General features: G+C 37.9%; 1 protein-coding gene and 1 long non-coding RNA gene across 2 annotated transcripts in view; both read right to left on the bottom strand.

Annotated features, from left to right (window-relative positions):
* Positions 1-17,799: 17,799 nt before the first annotated feature.
* LOC108089913 lies at positions 17,800-18,887 on the bottom strand. The gene has a single exon (XM_017188395.2). The coding sequence runs from the start codon at positions 18,742-18,744 to the stop codon at positions 17,980-17,982; it is 765 nt and encodes a 254-aa protein (XP_017043884.1). The 5' UTR covers positions 18,745-18,887; the 3' UTR covers positions 17,800-17,979.
* Positions 18,888-21,077: 2,190 nt separating this feature from the next.
* LOC108089915 overlaps positions 21,078-23,662 on the bottom strand; it is a 43,150-nt gene continuing 40,565 nt past the window's right edge. Inside the window, exon 4 of the long non-coding RNA XR_001771312.2 lies at positions 21,078-23,550. This is a non-coding gene — a long non-coding RNA (uncharacterized LOC108089915). The remainder of the gene's footprint in view (positions 23,551-23,662) is intronic.

A 23,662-nucleotide genomic window follows, 5' to 3' on the forward strand; every position in this document is an offset into this window, starting at 1 on the left:
CAATGGAATTGAAAATTAACTCATTAAACTCGACGGTGGCCAACGCGTCGTATACGTAATGCGCCAAGATCTCGCCAAAGATTAATGATTTTCCAAGTGACAGAGGGAGAGGGAGAGGGAGAGGAGGTGGACAACGTTGAGATATAGATCTCCCGTTGGCGCGAATTTTCATGCAATTATTTTCATATCAACTTCAATGCGCCGTGAAAAGTCTCGCGCGACGAGGGGCAATGAAAAACCGATTTGCTGTTGTGACAATTGTAATTTTTCACTCGCTTGGTTTCATTGTCCGAGTTAAACTGATGGTGCCACTGACACGGCCACAGCCACTTCCTCAGTTCCTCAGATAATCAGAGGTTCCTTGCCGGGGCTTTTCCTCCTCTGAGTTTCATTTAAATGATTACGGTTTTTCATTTCCCTTTCGCAGTTGGTTTGTGTTTTCTGTCTCCGGTTGGCGACCATCACGTGAGGCATAAATTTTTCATCCAGCCGCCTGTCTTTCGGGTGTATTTTGCACTCCATTGGCAGCTGGAACGGGGGGTTGACCAATTGGTTTTATGACCCATTTCGGCCCACTTATTTCCTCCTGTTTATGTTGGCGAATTTCATTTTATGATCCTTTCACTCTACTTCATTTTGTTAATCAATTTCGGTTTGTATATGACCTGTAAAACAGGCCTAAAACAACATATTCAGCATTAATTTAAAAAAAAAAAATTATTCAACTTCAATACGAAATGTCTTTTTTTTATTGTGTTTTTTTTTTTATTGTTTCTTGGCTCTAAAAAATACATTCGGCTTACACAATTTGTTAATTTAAACGGATTAAAAAAAGTCCTACGCTTGATAATCTTCACTTTAAGTTTCCTTTCTACTTAAAATATGTTAAATCAAGCTCATGTAAATATAATTTTGCTCTGCAGTTTGACCAAAAGCTCGGCCCATGTCAATTATGCAAATTTATTTCTCGCTTCTATGGCCCCAACGAAGTGCTCCCAAATGTTCCGAAACATTTTTATAAATTCATTAGAAAATAAGTTTCACGTAGACCCCCTCCCTTTGCTCCTGCTCAGCAAAAATGTCTGTTTAATTTGATTTCCTTCTCTCAAACTAAAACACAAATTGTTGCAAACTACAAAATGATAAGTTAAAAGTTTAGTTAGATTAGGCTGGAGTGGTGCTGTGGTAAAAAAGAAAAAAATTTTGACGAAAGTAGTTGCATGAATGAGAAGAAGTTGTAAAATAAAACAAAAAGGAATTTATTAAATATTATACTCTGAAATCAAAATGAAACTTAATTTAATGTGTTATATAAGTTCACGACTTAATTTCGCTTATATTTTTGCTTACATTTTTCGTGGCGAATTCGGTGTCTTGTTTAAATTAGACAAGGCCAAAGCTGCCACATATAATTTGTGAGTAAATTTCAATTACCGAATGAAGGGCATTTATAAAATATGAGCAGGATCCGTGACCGCACCGCAGACGAGATACGAAAATAAATGCAACATTTTTCGAAATATCAGCTATTCCCCCGCAAGCTCGCAGCTCTTTTGTTGCCGTTTTCTGAACAACCGCAAGCCAGTCCCTAAACATTGGCCCCACGACCCAGGACCAAAGGACCAAAGGACGAAAGACGAGGGATTGCGAACAGAGAACGGGGAACGGAGAACGAAGAACTGAGGAGCAGTCCCGGTGATGGGGCACTGAGTAATATTTATTATCACAAAACATTTGTGCAAATGTCCTGCTCGCATAAGCAACGACGTTGTCGGCCAGTCCTTGGAGAACATTTATCTTATTATCTTTGCATATAGCGGTGGCAACAAACAGCAACGCAACGGCAACAATGTCGCATAAATAAGACTCAGCGCAGCAGCAGCAGCAGCAACAACAACAACAACAATGCGATGATGAGCAACATTAGGCAGGGACAAACAAAGCCAGCGAAGGATTCAGCAAAGCTCAGGGAAAAACCAAAAGTCAAGTCAAGCCAAAGGACCGCAGAGACAACAACAACAACTAGAAGAAGAACAACAACAAAAAAGAGAGCCGGGGGCAGAAAGTTGAAATTTTTGGCAAAAGCCTTGACAGTTAAGGCAAGACGGGGATGCAGGCCGCAAAAGTTGCTCATTCCCAAACCCCATTTTGTATTTGAATTGCTTTGTTTTTGCCAACACCCACCCAAACTCACACACACACACAAACACACACACGGACACACACATGGCAACTTTTTGCCTGGGGAAAATTTTTTAATTGATTAAAGCCGCATTTGCATTGCGGCTTACAAGCAGCTTAACAATTTGCGTGTTTTCCCCCATTTTATTTTTGGGGCTTTCTCCTTAATTTTGTTTTATTTTTGCTTGTTGTTTACTTTGCAAAAAGTTGCTGTTGAAATTGTTGTTGCGTTTGGCATTTTTGGTCAATGCAACTACGGTAATTAAAAATATACCCTGAGCAAATGGCATTCTCCGCAATAAAAATTGTAAATGAAATATTTACACAATTCCTAAAGTGAATGTTTAAATGGAAAATATTTGTCGGTTTCTGAAAAAAAAACCCAAATATCTATATTTGATCTGTAATATTGTAAAACGCATATTTGGATTGTTCTAAGCTGTGTTAAAACTGTGAAACAAATATTTTTGTTGAATTGCTTTCTCAAAAAGTTTTAGTAACTTGTTATCAATTGTGAAATGAAATTTACAAATAAATGAAATTCATACCATTATTATTTTCTTTGCATTTTAAAAACATGATTTATTTCACATTAAATTTAAATAGAGGCATACATTCAACTTTGGGGTTAAACAAGTCCTACTTCAATTTCTGTGACATTTTTCCAGCCAAAACAACTAGAAGGAAAAGGTGGAAAAAAGGATGAACAAATGGTTCCCAAATTGCCCACGGGGATTGCAGCTAAACAGAAACAGGCGGAGAGTGGAGCACTCTCCTGGGTTATTTTGGCTGGGCCTAAGCCAATCTGCTGCAAATGGAAAAATAATAAAATCAAAAGGCCAAAAAGCAAAGCCAAGCCAAAGCAAACGAAACACCATTGGAAAGTTTTGCAATAAGCCAAACGAAAAAGTTGGACTCATAATCAGGCGGTAAAGGTCGAACATTTTCTTGTGGTTGCCGATGATTTTAGACCTGAAAAAAGGGTCCAGAAATTTGAAGGAGTGGGTACAGGGGTTGAATGTATTTGCCTTAACGATTTGCATTGATTTCGTTTCGGTTTTATTCCCATAACTGAGATTGGTGAATATGCTAAGCAAAAACAAAAGAAAAACACAGATATATTGATAGATTTATTTTTAATTTCAAAGTATTTATATTTTATCAAAATCTGAATTGTATAGTTGTGATATGCGAGAGATACTTATGCAATCCTGAAACCTCAATGCAGCAATAAAAACAACAACAGCTTTGGCAGAAACAACAACAACAAGCGGACAGGTCGTTCGCATGTTAAACATACAAAACATTTGGCCATTTTTATCAGCGCTTCTGCTTACATTATTATCATTGTTGTTGTTGCGCCATTTACTAGATAACTTTTCGGCATTTGTTGTTTTTCAATATCTGCTGTGGTCCCTGCAGTAATATTATATTCGCCATTGGTGATGTTTTGGCTGAGGTTTTTTCGGCTACGTACTTCATATACTAATAATTACTCTATCTTTGATGGTTAACATTTAACTTTTAAAGTTAATTTTTGGAAATTATTTAATTCCATAGGTTTATTACTTTAAATACTCAAACATTTTATTCATTTATAGATGATGTTGCTTTAAATTTATAACATTTGTAAAATTGTTAGTTTGTAAAATTTTGTTACTCATTTGCTTTCTTATTTTTATTTGCTCCAATAATCATCCGAAGAATATAACATTTTTAAAGAGACTGCTTAATTTTAGTGCCATTTTCTTGATTGAAGAGCTTCACCATTTTATTTTTAGTTTTTGCTATTGCTGCGTCGATTTTTTTCTTTGCCATTCGAACAATTTCCGTTGCCAGTTGTGTGTTTTGTGTTTGGTTCGCTTCGCTACTAATTTTTGCCGCATGTTCATGGACCAAAAAATTGCTGTTCCCATTGCCAATCCCGAGTGCCACGCCCCCTGCATCTCTGCATTTTGGCCCCCTTGCCCTGGCGTACGCGGCGTATGCGTGTTAGCCAACTTGTCGCTGTTGTTGTGGGTTTTGTTGTCTGACAGTTGGCAGGAAAAATATTAACGATGCCACAGCGCTTTTAAAATACACACACATCTACCTACATACACATGTATATATAGCTGTTCCTTTTTTTCCTGTTTGGTGGAAAATATTTACTATACTTTAACCGGTATTCTCGGTTGGTTATGTTCCTGTTTTTTCCGTTGTCGCTCGCTCAGTTTTCAACTATTTTCGTAATTGCGGCGCATTGTCACTGCCATTAGTTTTCCCTTACTATTCTCGTTTTTTTGGTTTCACTTAGTATTTATGGCTCTTTTTCTCACTTATTTATGTATTTAGTTGAAAACAACTATGTTTAAGGATTTATGAATTTATTTTTGGGTTGGTTTAATTGATTCTTTTTTGATTGTGTGCTCAAAACGCAGCGGCAATTGAATAAAAGTTGTAAACATACCTTTAAAATGTTAAGCAATTTGTAGTTCTCCTTGAATTTTACTCATGTGTTCCTAACCACTTAAGTTGACGGTCAATAGCGGTGTTACTCAATAACCTACGAAAATGATGATGAAATATTTCCCAATTTTGGTTTGTGGCACATCTAGAATCCTTCGCGTGTAATTGAAATTCCATCGTTCCAGCGATAAAGGAGAACTCAACCATCGACGGACGTTGGGGAAATGCATGATAGCTCCGTCTGACATGGCCAATCATTTGGCCATGACTCGAATCCCTTTCCGTTGAGTCCTGCCCACCACCGCATTTCTACGTGTTTCGCGTCGCAATTTTCAGCTGAGCTCATGTGCAAACGAGCAATTTTCGCCAGCCTGAGAGAAGAAACTGCATTGGAGTTTGAGCTTGATTTTGAGCTGCAGATGCAGCTTGCTTTCAATCAGCAAAGCTGATCGACAATTGAATGAGATGGGATTTGTGCAAGTGGAACGGGGCAGGACACCCATTTGGGCTTTGCTTATTAATTTTCCAATTAGAGGAGGGCGCCAGCACCTAATTGGTCTCATTTTCCCTATTTTCGGGACAGCACACAGGAAAAATGTTGAAAAATATCTAAGAAATAATCCATTTAAAAAAAAGGTAAATTTGTAAAATGGTAAAATGTGAAAATTACATATTTGGCAAGGGTTTTACTATAAAAAGAAAACTTTTTAAATCAAATATATGTATATATTTTTAAAAAAGGTAACAAGCTAATTCTTCCTCTGTGTAAAACTCCTAAACCGATTACAGAAATTGTATGGCGCATTCGCTTCGCATTATTTGGCTGCCAGCTAACTGGGGAGTATTTTGTAGTTGGTCCAGTATACATCCAATGCAGAAGCATTCCACCCAATTCCTGTTCATCCTCTTCTGCTGCTGCTGCTCCACCAGGGCTGCCAAGCTTAATCTCCGATGCACTTGGCAAACGCAGGCCAACTGCGTCTATTGGAAGGGCGAAAGGATCTGCGCCCGTCGACCCATTTGGCTAAACAAAACCTTTCGAGATTGTGTTGAGATGCTGCCGAGTTGAGTCTTAAACCGTAAGTAGTTTTAAGTCTTTTATAATTTAAAACTAAAGTATTTCTTGGAGTATTAAAGCTTATCACTAAATTAATTATGTATAATATGAACCTGCATTTAATTGAAAATATTAGTATATAATCTGTTATATAATGTTGATCTTTTGAGATGCATCAACATTCTATTTGAAAATGCAATCGATTCTCTGACAGATCGTTTATGGATATTAGTGTTAATTTTTAACATTTTTCTATACATTTTATTTTTGCTTAAAGTAACATTTCTGAAAGTAAGCAACCCAAGCTTTGGAAATTGGCCAAAGTCTAGTTTGCTTACGTCTACCAACCGATTGGGAAAAGTTTTAATTTATTTAGTTCAGCACTAAAATTAAATTATGATACTCTGCATCCTACGATTTCTGTTTTCCCTGAGCTCTTTTCACATCTCTATTTCTCTCCGCCCATGCAGTTTTTGAAATGTTAAAGTTCTTACATTCTCACATTACGCATACGCCGCATGGGCTGCCCACAGGAGATACGGTAAATGTGTGTGTGTGTGGGAGGCTTTTGTCAGTGTTAAGATGGGCGTATGTGTTATTGTTTTGGCTTGCGATGCGGTTCATTTGGTTAATGCACCTCAACTGGGTCAGCCTATTATTCACGGTAGCATTGTATAATGACAATTCCTCCGAGTGGTTGCCATGTGTGCGTGTGTGTGTGTGTATGTTCATGTACCATATATGTGCAGGGAAAACCTGATAAAATGGACGAGTGTGTGTGCACGCCGCTCTTTGTTACCTCGCAGGCTTTTTTGTTTTGGGAGAACTAAGCCATCGATGATGCCTTCGTTGACAAAATAATGAGGCGACCATATGGTTTTAAGCCTCTTCGAACATGGCCAGAAATTTTCAGTAACAATGCAAAGCAGAAGGAAAACATTTCAATTTGGTATTTCAGTGATTTAATGTGATGTTATTGTACTCAAATTTGTGTGGTTATTTGTATATTTAAAATATAATCTTTAATATTATTTTATGCACCGGGCTTAGTTTATTTTATATCAAGATAAGCTATTTTGGTTATTTTAAAAATGTTCCATCTGAAATATTAAGAAGAATGGCAAAGAAAATGAAAATTTATTAAATATAACTATTAAAACAATAATTAATGGCGCCATTTATTTGCGGAGAGAGCATATCTCCGTGCTTCTGTTGGTGGCACCTCGTGTGCATTTTCCCCTGCATCCAGCTCATATATCGTTGTTTATGAATGCTACTGTGGGCGGGCCATTGTGTTAATGAAATTTTCGCGAGCGTGTGCATGGGAAAAGTGCTTTCAATAAATAAAATTCCCGGCCAGTGGTCGAGTGCTTGAGCATAATTACGCGTTAAAAAATTACAATAATTTTTAATTAACATACAGGTCATGCAGATCTTGCAGCCAGGTAAATGGAAGAAAAACACCAGAGAGAGAGCTATATATTATTGCGCATTATGCAAATGCACTTCAGCCAAAGAAAATAGGAAAACTATATGGAAATTCAAAAACAAAAGAACAATCTTAAATATATAAGTGTGTGACCAACACGTATATCATACACGAATTAAACAAAACAAATGGGGAAATTGAGGGAAGAAAATAGATTTACCGTACTTGAGCCCTTTTGGATTTGGCCGAGATTGCAGCTGCTTGAGGATTGCATTTCCACCACTCAAGGGAAAGTCCTTTTTCCTTTTCTGCAATTGTCAAGAAGCACTTTCGAGGCAGCCACGCCTCTCACTAATTTTATCTATTTCTTGCACTTTGGCCAAAAAGCAATTGTCTTAGACAACGTTTCATCATCAAGGCAGACGTCGCCGCCTTCAAGTAGGGAAAACCGGGGGGAAAAGCGGGAAAAGGGGTGTAAAAAGAGGGAAATTCGGGTGGGAAACGTGGTGTTTGAGGGGTTTGGGTGAAGGGCACTTGAGCTTGAGCTTGTTGAAAATCAATTTCTTGCATCATTGTTTGCCAAGTGAAGTGCACTGGAAAATTTCTTCGTAGCCAACCGAGCAGCGCTCCTCTTTCTCTCCATTTCCAACTCACTATCTGATTTCTCCTCTGGCCGTATTAAAAATCAACGTCATATTGATGCATCGAGTGCAAAGCCAAATGAAAGCAATTAAGCTGCTCAACTTTTTGACTCCCTTTAGAATGGGGATAATCGAGAATGGGGGCGGGTTAAAATGGGCTAAAAAGGTGCTCAGGGGGTCTATGTAAACCCTACTGAAAGATTCATTTTCCTTTGCCTGATTACTTTTGGCCAATTGGCGTCGTTGTTGCCTTACCCCAAAAGCCTGCATCAAAGTTGGCTCTAACGAATCGTAATAAAGGAATTAGCCACGAAAAGTCCTGGTCATGTGAAGCTTTGAGATTTTAGCTTACTCCCTGCAAAAATACCTGAAATAGTCAGGGTCACATAAATGGGAAGAAATGGGGGTAAAGATACGCCCAAACGTGCTCGAACCTCAGCTCTAATTTTCCTTTAACAACATACCCTTTAAAAGAGCTTAAATATTCACCAAAAACTCTAATTTTTTAAAGGGTGTTTAGTTAAAACATAACTTATTAACTCAGATACTCTTACAAACAAATGATGTTGAGTTTCGTAGATTAACCAATAAAACTTAAAAACTTTCCGTGTTTATCCTACTAGAGATCGCAGTGGTAAGAGTATCCCTGGCTGCTATTGTTATTGCTGGCACCGCCATTCATTTCGTTGCACTAATTTGAGAAACAGAAGCGCCAATTCCTTTTCGGGGAAACAAGCGAACGGACAAATTTGCTCTAGACATCCTGTGTACAGTGTCCTCTCCTTCGTCTGCGTCCTGCGCACAAAAAGTTGTAATTCTATTTTCGAAATTCGTTTAGTCCTCTGTTTGCGCAAGAATCCGTTATTTTCTTTGTGTGCCGACCCCCGTCCAAGAAGCCCGTCCCTGTCAACCAAAAACACGAAATAAAGTTGCAAACTTTTCACTCCTCACTCATTTTTGTTTCTTCATTTTCGTTTCATACTCTAGAAAAGAGTTGTGGTAATATATTTTAAGTTTTGTGAACAAAATAAGGAGATATAATACTTGATTTTGTTTTTATGAAATTTACAGGACATTATGTGGAGTTTTTATTGGATGAACAGTTACTACTTTATATATAAAGTTATAGTAAATAAGTATAATATTAAATTATAATACAAATTCAAAAAAATTTATAGTAAGTTTATGGTTTTATCCATTTTTTGGAGGGTATTAAATAAGTTTCCTTTTTAAAGAACCCTTTTTTTTTGTTGTTTCTTCATTTTCCCTTTGCTTTTTTAGTTGGAAACCTTCGTTTAGCTTGGCCATGCGTAGATTGGGGAGTTCTAAGGGGGGCAGGAGTGGGTGGTGTTCCAGGGGGTGGCTCCTTCGGTGGTTCAGTGGGTGGTGCATGGGGTACAGAGGTACAAGTATCGGTGGGTCGTTTCAACCGCCGCTGTCATGTCATCATGTTGATGAAGCAACCGGATGATGAATGGACGTGCGCCACAGTGGAGCTTCAATTGATGCAATCAGCGTAAAGTGACATTTTTTTTTTGCCAGCTCCCCAGCTTTTTTCCCTTCCTTTTTTCGCTATCCTGAAGGTTCTTCTTCTTGTTGGTGGTGTTGCATGTTGCACGTTGTTCGGTTTGTTAGTTGTCCGCGTGGATGTTGTTGGTGTTGTTGTTTGTTGTTGGCATTGGTAATTTGACTGGCGGTTTGATGAGTTCGATGCGATTCGCTTCGGCTATTTTTTTTATTTTTTTGAAGTCAGGGGTTCAATGAGGTGTCCTGAATTTTCTTAAATAAAATTCAGTTGGCGAATGGTTTTCTCTTTTTACATTCAAACATTTTTATTACCTGCAATTATACATTTACTTATCTTGTTCCCAATTTGTTTTCCCTGTTGGCTATCTAAATTACATATACTTTTTGTGTGTTAGCAAGCCAACCTTCTTTCCTTCCTATCAACTTTGGAAATTGACCCAAAAAAAAATTCGCCACGCCAATCAAAACATCTGCTTAGACAGCCAAACTAACTATACCTAGAAAATCAACTCCATTATCGAAAAGCAGGATAAACTACCATTGTTCATCTTCTCTTCCCTGGCAATCGAAAAATATGAAAAGCTTAAAAAAAGTAGTTATGTTGTTTGACCAGTGCCTCTTTTTTCTGCTGCCTTCGCTATCTGCAGCACAACAAATTCAACTTTTCTGTGCGATATGAAGAAAATAGAAATTGCTTTTTGGTCAAATACACACTAGTGGAAATCGTAGTGGAAAAAAGGAGGACAGCAAGCGGGACAAACAGCAAAAAAAATGGAAATTAAGTTGCCACAAAGCAGCAGATATCCAAGGGCCAAGCGGCAGTCGGCAGTCGGCCTGAATAAATGCACGAAATCAGCATAATGTAATGGAAACAATTTTTATGACAACAGACCAAACGAAACCAACATCAGATGGGATCGGATGGGCTGGTCCTCGGATGGCCATGGCCATGGGAGGATGCCGTCTTCCTGGGGCACTGAATCAAGTCCCTGCCTTCGGATCCGGACCAATGTCAGCGTAAAACTGACAAATTAGCATTTTTTCCATTTTCCGGACCCGCCCATTCTGCCCATTCCGCCCATCCACCTTCAACGCTCCGCCGACTAAATATTTGTCCGGCGACCGCAGCTCAGAAAATATATATGGGTGATTCCATATCAGATTTACAGTCGATATTGAGAAATTCGATGAGATATTTTTTTCTTGCTCTTTATCGAAAATAAATCGACACGTATTTTTATATGGCTCAGAAAATTTTTTTGACAAAGTTATGATTTTTGAACTTTTGATGAACTGCCCTTTTTTGATGACAGTCGCGTTTTCCAGCCCGAATAACTCGAAACCGTACGTCGCAGGAAAAAATATATAGGAAGTAAAATTTCATCCTTCCTTCTTCTTTGCAAAACTTTCGTGAAAAATTTTTTTAAACAATTTTTCACCACAAAAAGTTCAAATGTTTATAACAAATTAATTTTTCTCCAACTTGGACCATTTTGATTTTTTTTTCACAGTAATCCTTCACATTCTTCTGATGAACATACTAAAGTTTCAGAATGGTATCAAAATTAGTTTTTGAGTTACAGAATTAAATAGAATTAAAAATTCATTTTATTGACCCTTACTATGCGCGCGAAGCGAATTGACGCTCGTTAGAGTCGTTGGTCGGCGCACGCCCTGAGACCGAGCGCGCGGACCGTGCATGATAATCTTTAAAATTCTGTAACTCAAAAACTAATTTTGATACCATTCTGAAACTTTAGTATGTTCATCAGAAGAATGTGAAGGATTTACTGTGAAAAAAAAAAAATCAAAATGGTCCAAGTTGGAGAAAAATAATTTGTTATTAACATTTGAACTTTTTGTGGTGAAAATTGTTTAAAAAAATTTTTTCACGAAAGTTTTGCAAAGAAGAAGGAAGGATGAAATTTTACTTCCTATATATTTTTTCCTGCGACGTACGGTTTTCGAGTTATTCGGGCTGGAAAACGCGACTGTCATCAAAAAAGGGAAGTTCATCAAAAGTTCAAAAATCATAACTTTGTCAAAAAATTTTCTGAGCCATAAAAAAATACGTGTCGATTTATTTTCGATAAAGAGCAAGAAAAAATATCTCATCGAATTTCTCAATATCGACTGTAAATCTGATATGGAATCACCCATATACATATATATGTACGTGTATAAAAAGAGTGACTGGTAAAATAGTTGAGTTGAGTTATTTTTGCAGCTGACCTAATTTTATAATGGAAAACTTGCGATAAGTCGGACATCAGAAAAAGAGCGGAAAACTGGAGGAGGTGAAACTTTTGATACACTTGCAAAGGGAATTTATTTATTGGGGTTATCATAACGATTGGGAAAGGATAAAACGAGAGTAAAAGGATTTCTCAACTATTTTTATTAAGCTTCTTAAGTACAATTTTAATCTAGAAGGTAATAAATTCTGTGCCATATATTTATTCATTAATAATGAATGATTATGTGATGTGGTGATCCCAACTACCCTAATAAAGGGTATGGGTAAAAACTACTAAAAAGAGCAAGACAAAAAATTGAAGGCAATAGATGGAGATGGAGATGAAAAGGGAGCTAAAGACGGTGATGAAGGAGATGGCGCTCAAGGCAAATAAATAGCCGCTTGGTCCTGTTCAGCTGCCTTTTCATTTCATTTCATTGCATAGAGCGAAAGAGATGGAGTGATAGATGAGGGAGGGGTGTAAGGGAGACGGCACTAGGCGGGCAAATAAATCTCTTTTGTGTGGACCTGAATTTAATTTCCACATGCTCATGAATAATTTTCAAATTTTCAAATTCAGTAAAACGTGAAGCGTATTTCCGGCGCCCCTTTTTACAGGTCGCCCCCCGCAAGGACGACGCCAGCGACAGGGACTGACACTCATCTCACGCCACGTCCTTTTCGTCCTTTTTGGGGCATAAAAAGTTATGTCAGCCGAAGATATATGGCCATATTAGGAGGCCCCCGCAAATCCTCAGGCTTCCACCTGCTGAGATTTCGGGCTTCAAAGTCCTTTGAATGAGTTATATGCCCCAGATTTGCGCAAAAAAAAAACGAGAGAAAAATAAACGTATCCGTTTCACAATAAACTGGCATACCTTTAAATGCGAAAAATCTCCATATTTTTTTCGCCTATTTTGCGGTTTTAAAAACTGCAGTCATAAATTACACCCACTTATTATATCTTTAATGGCTCTCCGGAACGAGCGAGTTCGCTTCATTTAAAATTATTTAAAATACTCACCATTAAATGGAAAATATTTCATGTGGCACTTCAATTAATGCGAATGTTGCACGTGACAAAACAACGATAATTGCATGGCTGAGAGCGTCCACCACGTGCATCCATTTTAATGGGCCAGATAGGCAGGTGTGGTTCATAACTGTAAATGGGGATCTATATAATGGTAGTTCAAACCCAATTATGTTTGGTAATTGGAAACAAATCTTGGTATTTACAAAAATATTGGCACAGATATATAATAATAGAGTTTCTCACAATATTAGTTTTTGTTTTAATTTTTTTTTATCAGCTTTTTAGTTATGAATCGCAGTTTTTCAGCCAAGAAAAAATTCCAATTAATTTAAATACACTTGGTTAATGAGATTGGACTTTCTTTAAGTTGAGTTATTTGGTTAACCGTAATGGCACTTAAAACATTATGAAATTATCAGTGAATGAAGTTGAATTATTATACGTATATCTTAAACCTTAAACAGTCGGCGGCAAATGGTCTTTAGTATGGATTTTGTGGATTGTGTTCCACTTTGCTTTGACAAGTGGGCATAAAATAATACTCGGCAAAATGAGGGAAAATATTTATGAACTGCTGACGTCGAGAATCCGAAAAGGGGGAAAAATGAACAGGCGGGAAAAGGGGAGAAAAGGGGGGGTGCGTAAAGCCCACTTCAATGAATTTATTTTGGGAATTTCATTTATCAGCGAACTCTTCAGACGTCGGAGCATCTGGAAAATCCCCGTCGGCCAACTGGTTCGAGGAAATCAAGGACCACAGAGAAGCTTATCGTGGCAAATCCTATTGTCGTCATATTGACATAACCGCAGAACCATCCGCACCCCGAAAATAATCCACCGCAGACACTACTTCCTCCCATTTCTTGTGCCCTGCACCACCAGCCATTCATCTTCTCGGAAGTTTTGTAGCGAAACAACTCGCGCTTGTCCTTTTTTCCCTCGTCCTTCGTCCTTTTAGCCACCATTGCGGTCGCTTGGCCTCATTGAATCCCGATGTGCAAGTGCCAGTCCCAGTTGCAATGTAAGTCAAATTTCCACTTGCAGCTGTTGCAGTTCTTCGAACTCTTTCCGTTCATCCTTATCAGAAAAAAGCTATTTATGCTTTCAGCTGTAAATTTAAATTTTACTTTAAATCAGTATATTAGATTTAAATTAATGTTTACGTTATGGTGTCTATGATGCAATACTATGTATTAAAACATTTTCTTAAATATTTAAATATTCAAAAACAAAATCCTTTACTTTTGGTTCTTCAACTGCTTGCGAATATTTTACAATCGCAAAAATGTTACTTTGAGTCCTTACTGGTACTGCTGGCCGCTGTTCCTTTAGTCCTTCCTTTTACAAATCCTCTTACTCCTCCAGTCATCTGCCACAGCTCCTTGGCATCCTTGTCCTGTTGCTGTTGTGTGTATCTTACGCTTCAGTGGCTTAAGTTTCGTACTTGACGCGACTTATCTTTTACAGCGACTTGTTTGCAAAATGACAAAATGAATGGTGCGGTCAGCAGCTCTTCATCTCGCTCCTCGAGCTCCTTTCATTATCCTTGGCGCTTCATTGGATTCCTCAGCACTTCGTCAAAATTCACTTGGTCGACGGTTCGCCAAGGATTTTCCTACACAAAATGGTACACAATGCAATGTCAAATGAATTGGGTAGAAAATGCAGCCAACAACTTTCTTGGCCTTTACAAATGTGGCTGGATTTGTGATGGATTTGTGTTGTATGTTTGTCAGGGAGATAATAAATTTATTTTTTCGAGATACGAAGTTGGTTTGACTTGGTTGGAGGTTACTTATATATGACAAAGATTACTTGAATGAGAGAAAAATATTATTTATCTATTAAACAGTATTTTTTCATATTTATCTTCTTTTGTATTCTTAACTTTGCTGTTTATCTATCCAGAAATAAGTTCAAATTCTATTGTCTTTAAATTACTTAACCAAAAATACAGAAACATGGTGTGTATATCTCGTTTCAAGTTAATACTTTTTTCTGAAACGAACCAGAGTTGCACATTTCCGCCATCATATAAGTTTGCGGTGGGCCGCACACTCTTTTTATTCGCGGTTTAAATGCAGAGAGTGCGCCATCATGTTGCCACCGATTCCGGATGGTCCCTTTCCCCAAAATCACCGTGAATTGGGGCTCAGGTCCCGAGGAGGAAGGAGGCTGGAATTCCGGGTGCTGGCCATGTCGTAATTAGCAGTGCACGGCGTTGCCGGCGATAATTAATGACGTTGGTCACGTTGGTTTCATGTCGATTTCATTTCATGACACGGCCGCAGGCAACTCCCAATCAACCCACTGCCACCCACTTTCACCCACTGCCCACCCACTTCCACCCATCGAAGCGGTGATTTGTCAAGCGTTCTCATTGAAAAATACGAAGGGAAATAAAGAAAAACGGCTTCGAACTCGACGACTGCATGTAAATCTACATTAAATTGAATTTCACTTGCCCACAAAAAGTGCGAGGGAGCAGCTTGACTTTTATATTTTATTTTTCGCTTCTGCTCCATTTCGTTGGGCCTTCATTAAACGCTGACCATTTTGAAATTCAATGCAATTTGAACTTTCAATTCAGTTGAGTTGAGTTCAGCTCGATTCGATTCGATTCGATTCGATTCGTTTCGGGCTGCGCATAATTGAATAATTTATGGACGTGCCGGCTGAACGTTGTCTTTGATCAAGTTTTCACAGCGAAGCGGTTTCTTTTGACTTTATCTCATTTATAAAGCCGTCGTCTCCTTCATAATTTAACATACATTGATTATATTTGAATAGATATACAAAATTTATAAATGTAAAGCAGCATCATAAAATGGATAGAATAGCTTTTCTGATGGAATGAAAAAATTCATGTTTAATCTTCACAAATTTTCTCCAATAATTTAGTGCTTCACATTCTTAATCCGCTCCTTAGACATTTCATTAATTGCAGATTGTTTGAAGAGAGCGTGCTATTTACATATCACTTGATTTGCCAAATTTTCTGAATGGATTGCGGACGAAGCAGTCGAGTTCATTGTAGTGCAAATGCCAACGCAGCTTGTTAACTAATTGAATGGACATTCAATGGTCCCTCCACTTGACCATAAAATTAATTAAATTCATTTTGTTTGATAACCCGCGCTTATTAAGTTCCCCCGAAATCGAAGCTGTGGATAAGAACCAGGGATCAAGTGAAACGCAATTGAACAATGCAAAATGTTTGATTTTCTTGAGCGCCTGTATTTGCCATTGCCAAAATTTCATCAAATATTTGCATATTATACTCACAATGGCCATCACTGTGTGTGCATGCAAATATATTTAAACAGTAAATACTTAATGCTCTTAGCCTTAATGCATTCGACATCCAAATCAGCTATTCGGATTTCCTGAAATACATCAAATTGTTTGCTCAGCTAAATTTCCTCCATTTATCTTGAAAATGTCAAGTGAATTTTGGCAAATCTCATCTGTTGTCTGATAATCCTTTGAATCGACTTTAACACAGAATATTCCGCATTTCTGATTTCAGACGTTTTGCACAATAAGCTTATTCTATTTCAAAGTATGTGCAATTACGAATATTTTAGATTGTTATTATTTTATGCAATATTTTGTTTTTAAAACCCGAATAAGAATTTAGTTTTTTTAAATTATTATACTTACAGACAACTTAAGTTTGTAGATACAAATAAGTTAAGCAATCACGTCGAACTGGTAAAACACAGTTTTATTTTACATCTCATTTACCTTTTCTTCGTTGGCTTTTGATTCTGACCAAGAAAATTTGCATAGTTGGGCTTCATTAAAAAGGAGAAAATCGTTGGCAAATAAAAATCAAGGATCTTTAAGTGCAGGGGTTGCAAAAAGTTGAAAATAAAAATCTCAATTTAATCCCATAAATGTAAGAGCTTTGCAATAAACTTTATTTAGCTACATTATTAAATTGAATTTTATTTTAATCATTGTTAATATTTTCGCGGATTAATTGCGCTTAAATTTATAGCTAAGTAAATGCTCTGTGTGTCAATTTATCTTCTCCATTGTTTGCTTTGTTTTTTACAAAAATAATAATTTATGTTTGCCATCTATCACAGTTCACTCGGGTTTCGTTGTCATCAACCACTGGCTACAGCTGGTTGAAGGGGACCAAATGCTTGGAAAAAACAGATCTGACCCGATGTCAACCAGCTACACACAGCGTTGCAGATAATAATTTTTGAATATCGCAGAATTGAATCAAGTTTCGTTTGTGCACTGTTTGCATTTCATTAAGCACGTTTTGTTATAGATTCGAATCGGTAATATCAATGCGCCGGCAGTCGCATAAATCAATTCTCACTAATTACGCGCCATTGTTGTGAACGATTTTATTATTATTTTTTTCTTGAACGAGCGAAATTAATTGAATAAAATTTGCACACGCACAGGCAGTAAATCACAATGCGTCGGTCACTCGACATTCGCAATATTTTTTTTCTCGCCCAGAAAAGTATGCTATAAAAATTGTCAGCTGGATACCCTAAATAAACTTATTTTACTTTGAAACTTTATATTGTTTGGCTGAATGTGGAATAAATATACGTACAAAATATAAAACCTTACAAAAGAAATTCTGATTTTAATAAAATATTTTTATGTTTTTAAGCACGTATCAATCGATTAAAAAAAAACACCAAACCAATAAACTCTTCGTTAACAAAGCTAAACGCTTTAACAGATATTTCGCGTTTAATTTGCACCTTTAATGGTTTGTCGCGACCAGGATCATATATCCTGTTCGCTCCGTCCTTCTCTTTTTGCCACTCATTCATCCGTTTGTTGTTTTGCATGCGGCACATTAGCTTCATTTGTTCTATTGTTTTGATTATGATTTACAATGCCCAATGCGCAGCTTTTGTTGCTTTGCTGAATAAGCGGCATGTATGTGTGTGTGTGCGGTAAGTGTGCGAAAGTGTGGGTGCGCACATAAGTGTATGCGTGAATTTATGTTGAACAAAGCATAATACATTTGCATAGTGGGAAAGTGGTAGAATGAGGCATTTGGACCACACAATAAATTTCATTTAAGCCCGCAGAAACATTAACCACTACTTAAATGTCCCTTAATGGCGTTGTTTTTTTTGGTTTTTTTTTTGTTGAGAAAAACTTACAAGAGTATTATTAACGCTTATTAGGCTTTGGGGATTACATCCCTAAAGTGAGAAAAGCTCAAAGCTGTTAACTTAATAGATACCAAACTCTTCATTAACGTTTGTAAGTTTGAGATTTATTAACTCTTAAAACTTTTCACATTCCAATATAATTTTAAGATTATAATTTGGCTGCAATTTAAAAATCACATTGTTAAATACTTGAGAATTTTGAAATCCTTTCGGCTTTAAAGAGTGTAATATAGTTTTGGAACAGATCCAGATCAGGCTCAATTTATTCCTGTCGATTTAGGTTCGAGCTGCCAGTGGCATTTGGATCCTGGCCAAGAGGTTGGTTGGGAAAGAAGTGTTCCTCCAGCTTTCGGACTCCTTCAGGAGTGGTCAAATCGAAGGCGAACTTAAGGTACTTGTCGAAGTAGTTCTTTGTGTGGTTGGTGTTATGACGAGAGGTGCGATGGCTAATAGTGGGTGATTTAGCCCCTCCCTTAACTCTGGATTCCTTGTGTTCCTTTATTTCTTTGGGTTCTTTTGATTCCCTTGGCTCTTTGCCTGTCTTGTGTTCCCTGTGTTCTTTAAACTCTTTGAATTCTTTGGTATCCCTAAAATCTTGAATTTGTTTGGCCTCCTTATTTACCTTGATTTCTTTCGATTCCTTCTGCTCTTTTATCTCGTTGGGTGTTCGTTTTCGAAAACTTCCTGTGGTCACCGAGGAATCAACGGTTTTTGATGATATGTTGCTCATGTTATCTCTGCTTTGATATTTTGACGACATGGATACACTTCCTTCAGTTCTTTTGATCGGATTCTTAGATGGGCGAGGTAGATGATCACAATGGTTTTTAATTTTATCATTTACGAAGATTGGCGGTTCCTCGAATGGCTGCATAGATGACTTGTTGCTCCGCCTTTTGCTCATCTTTGGGATCTTATCCTTGGGCAATCCGTAATCGTTATCGTACTGTCGATAAGTCGGCGACATTGGCGGCATCTCCAAACGAGTTGACTTCGACTTGCGGGTTGATATGATATTTTGGGCCATTTGATTTCGAAATTAGTTACAAAAGATAAAATTTCTTGTAAATTGCAACGAATAAAGGAAAAAGTAATCGTAGCCTTAGAAAATAAATGTGGTAATCAGGTAGAGACGAATACACTTTTTGATAGCAAATCCATGGAACTTTTTGAAATAAAATTCTGAACATGCTGCCTTGACTTTTTTAAACGGATACTTTGGTTAAAAAAACAATGGAGGTTTTCGGTTGAGAAAAAAAGTTTTTTATTCAGTTTTAAGATTGAAAGATAAATCAGACTAAATAGCTACATTTAAACAAATTTAAATAAATTTATTTATTCATTTGCCTTCTGAATAAAATTAACCGACAAAGGATTCTTAAAAAAGGTAAATAATCCCAAAGAAAGAAAGAAAGAATTTCTTTTCTCTTTTAGACACGACAAAAAGTCAAAGCTTAAAATGCGAGTAATTTACCAAAGAGAAATGTGAAAGCGAGATACAGAGATAAAAAAGTTTTTATTTTTGTTGGATTACCTTTTTTCGGGGCACTGCTAAAATGAAAATAACAGCAAAAAAGAACAATTAATTCCGGATAAACACATTTTATAATTAAAAAATTCCTTCGCCTTTTTCCTGGCATTCTCAGACTATTTTGTTTTTGTATGTGCTCGGAAAAACAAAGCCAGCGCGGATAAAGTGAAAGAGCCAAAGAAATTAAGTGGAAAGAGAAAAAAATAAAAACGACGACGACGAGAAAGAAGCTTAGAGAAGTGACAGCTGAGAAAAGGAGAAACGGAGAACATCAAACAGGGATATAGCCAAAAAGTCCAGAAACACATGGCGTATACGCAATATTCCTTTGATTTTGACACAGAAATTTAATCATCTTTTCCTGGCCGAAAGAGAACCCACTAAGCTGATTAGGGTCTCCTTTCACTAATTTCTTTCTTATTTTCTCTCAGTTTATTTCATCATTTTCCCCCGTTTTTTTTTTCTGAATTTCCGTGGACCAAGTAATTTATTGTTTGTTGTGCGTAATTAACCCGCTTCGTGGTCGCGATCTTGGCTTTCACACTTTGTTTCGTTGCCTTTTGCCTAATGACGTTGTGCACGTTTCGAGGCAAAATTCCTCCCCCTTTTCCGCGAAAAAAATTTCATTTCATTTTGGTGATTTAAGTCTTATCTGCGTGTAAAGTCGCCCACGTAATTAGTTTCATTCCAGCCTCCATCCTCTGTGTGCTTTTTTTTTCGACCCCAGATTGCGACCTGTGCAAGTTTTTCCCCTTTTTTCCGCTTACATTTCACAAAATGCGCGCAGCTTGCCTGAAAATGTGAAAGGGGGTGGCGGTGGGCATGGCAGTTGATGGGGCCAAGTGTCAGCTTAGCCCTCGCAGGCAATGCGAAATGACAGGCAAATTAAAGCTGAGTGGACGGGTTGGAGTTGGCAGCCAGCGGACAATTTATCAGAGATACATTTAACACGATAAAGGTATAAAAATTGCTACATGCTACAACCAAAAAAAAATCGTTTAAGTCTCCTTTGACAGTTAGAGGAATTAATTCCAGAGAGAACAAGTTTGTTAAATGAAATCAGAAATGTTCTCTTGCTGAATATTTTAATTTTTCTTTGCCATCCAAGTTTCTTAAACAGGTAATACCCATTTAATGTTCGCCTAACGAGCTGTCCTTTGTCTTTTCAAAATCTGTTCACTTATTTCGTACTAATGCTTAAAGTTTCCTTAACGGGCTTAAGGAGCAAGTGGCAGGAGGACAAGAGGGAACAAGAGAGCTCCAAGAGGGAATTGTTCTGAAGGAGTTCCTTTTCTTAGGCAGCCTGTTGCCAATTGTCGAGCAAACAACTATTTACTTGACATTTGCAAAGGAATGTGTTCTGCTGTGGACCCCTCTTGACTGGCATTTTGTTCCTTTATTCAGGTCCCTTTATTGTCTTGTTTGCCTTTTCTCCCCCGATCTTTTCTGTTTAAGCAAGAACTTGAAAAAATTGTTTAACTGCTGCAAGGGGTACACATGAAAAAGTAAAGGATAATAATGATATTAAAAGGATAATATTCTGTTCAATCCATTTGAATTAATTTGGGATATACTATATATAATATAATAAGAAATCAAACTGAAATACACTAAACCTCTTTTAAATAAAATTTAATTATTTAAATCAAATTCAATTAAAAGAAAAGTCGTCAGATACTTCAACTTGTTCCCATTTTTACCCGTGCAGTTGCTCTTTCCAGCTCTCCAAGGTATTGATGTCAACAGAATGTTGCAGCGACTTCTCACCTCCTCACCTGTCCGTTCCACTGAATATTTCAGAGCTCGACTGACAGTCAATTGGAGTTCCCCCGAAAAAAAAGAAAAAAAATTGGAACCGAGAAATACATATATAAATTGCAACATAAATTATACGCACATGGCTGGGGGAAATCGAGCTGGGATGGCTTGTCCCATGTGCTTAAGCGGAAATCGTGTACAAAATGAAAATTCAGTGGGAGGAAAAGTCACCTAGTGCCCCTCGGAATTTCCCATCCTTTCTGCTGTCGCCGGCGCCATTCGTTGCTGTTAACATTTCCGCTTTATTTGTCTGTCTGCCCTTTCACCCGCCGGTTTTATCTATGCCCGCTTTTCAGCTCGACATTCCCCATCCGCCACATTCCACCTACATTTGTTTGGATTTTTGTTGCTGCGACTGCAGTTTTATTTCTGCAGTCCTCGGCTCCGCGTTTTTATCTCTTTTGTGTCGCCGCTGACGTTGTCTAATGTTTTAAATATAAACTCGAAAATAATGCTGAAAATAAAAACATAAATCAACGCAAATATCGCTTCTGGATTTCTTTTCAATCTGCACAAGTACACAGTACAGATAGAGGTGGCGTAACTTTTCGCTTTTGTTGGCTCGGCTTGGCTTGTTTGGCAACCATAAATTATTCACACACAAGTTTATCTCTTAATGCGATAGACGAAATTTTCCTCGCTTTTCTCTCGGGGATTTCAGGTTAGAAATAATCGGGATTTTTAAGTGGGAGTAGAATACTTTACGCTGCAAAGTTCCTTTAAAAAGTTAAATTGGTTAAAAGAAATAAATAGTGATAACCAAATATATTTTTGAAACTTAATTCCAAGAACGCCAATCTAGGTGTTGAATTCCCCCATTTTGGCCTGTCAATGGTTTCCTTCGACTACTCATTTCTCCAACATCACTTGGTCCTGTCGGCTGGCCTGTTCGCAATTCCCAACTGGCGAAGGGAAAGTGACAGTCGAATTTCCCGTTAAGCTCCTTCGCACCTAGTCGAGCGATCAATCAAACGTGGCATGCAAAGTGGGCGCATCCTTCCTCGCCGGCAGTTGCCACCTGACCATTTAGCCACACGAAGCAGTTAATTAAATGATGAAAGCATTGACGTGTCGCAGGGACTAAATTGCCAGCAGGAGGAGGACCGACTTGGCCAGAAGCAGTCAGGAGTGCTGACATGCGAGGAGGAAGACTGGCTGTCTGGGGGCCATGTCCTTGCCTCGCAGGACTCACAGGACTCGCAGGCTGGCGAACGCACGTTCGGCCAGTCCATAATGCAACGAGAGAGTTTGAAACGCAGCGTGATATAGCCACGAACTGCGAAAGCAGTGATGAGTTTAGGTGGCTAAAGCGAATTTGGGAAATTTCTACATCTCACTTAGAAGTGCTGAAGTGAAAAGTTTTAAATAATGCTAAAAACTAATTAGCAAAAGCTTTAGAGAATATATAACTAAAAGCACTCGCTTGGAGCCATCGTGAAATAAAAATAAATAAGTATAATATTTCAAACAAATGGAAAGGTAATGAAAAGAGGTATATAAAAGAAAAACCTTAAGTTAAATTATTTTCTAATTTTTGTATTTGGTTATCAACTAATTCTATTTCTTGGCTTTGAAATATAAAGACCAGTTTCCATTTGGCTTGAATGCAAAGCAAAGGCAATTGAGCAGTGGCACCACTGTGGTTGGGTGGTTTTCGCTTGGAATGGTTCGGGATTCTGTGTATCTCGGGGTCACGTAGACGCTTCAGTTGCATGTCACACGCCGCTTGATTGGTTGCCTGATTCGTTGATTGCCCAGCTCGCCGCTCACGTGACAACGCGTAGCCCTCGGGCATTGTCCATCCATCCAACCACCCAGCCAACCAACCATCCATCCATCCAACCCTCTATTCCAGGTATCCATCTCTGAACAGAGAACCCGGAACCTCAAACTGAAAGTCCTGCATTTACAATCCACCTGCTCAAAACACACAAACATTCACCTGTCTGTCAGTCCGTCAGTCGAACTTCATGTGTGTGTGCTCATTCTAATTTTCATTTCATTTGCAGTCGAGAGCCGCAAAACGCAAACTAACCAAAGCGATGTTGGCCAAGTCAGTTGGCCAGTCTGCTGATTTGATTGATGGCCAGGTTCTGCTGCTAATGAACTTACATAAGTGAAACCGTTAACAAGTTATGGCCCCCGTGTTGCTGTGTTGGCCCAACAATTTCTCATGTTGCAAATGTAAACAGATTTCGGACTAGTTTCTGCTTGCCCTCGGGCTGAAAAATTGCCAGCGACCAAGGGGGAAATGCTGTTAATTAGTAAAGTTGATAAATTTACGCAGATTTAACATATCAAGTGGGTAGCAAAGCAAAGTTTGCTTTTTTCCTGATGTTGGCAGTTGTAGATGAAGATTTTCCCATTGCTTTTTTTTCGGACCATCGTGTAGGTATTTTTTTTATGTAACATACATTCATAAAGTTGTTGACCAAGTTCTGGCAATTTTAGCCCAGGAGTAGTTTGTATTTTACATGTGGTTTCCTGTAAGCAGAGAAATGTGGGAAACTTGATAAGTACGTTGCGTATACGCAGGGTTGGCTTGTGGGTTTTGGGGAAAATTATGTGCTAATTAGATGCCTGCTATTTAAATAAA

This window comes from Drosophila ficusphila, unplaced genomic scaffold (assembly GCF_018152265.1).
Source record: "Drosophila ficusphila isolate 14025-0441.05 unplaced genomic scaffold, ASM1815226v1 contig_412, whole genome shotgun sequence".
Taxonomy (NCBI): domain Eukaryota; kingdom Metazoa; phylum Arthropoda; class Insecta; order Diptera; family Drosophilidae; genus Drosophila; species Drosophila ficusphila.

Bases quoted from the DNA above. Each gene is read 5' to 3' on its own strand.
- LOC108089913 (XM_017188395.2), bottom strand. From the start codon at position 18,744: ATGGCCCAAAATATCATATCAACCCGCAAGTCGAAGTCAACTCGTTTG.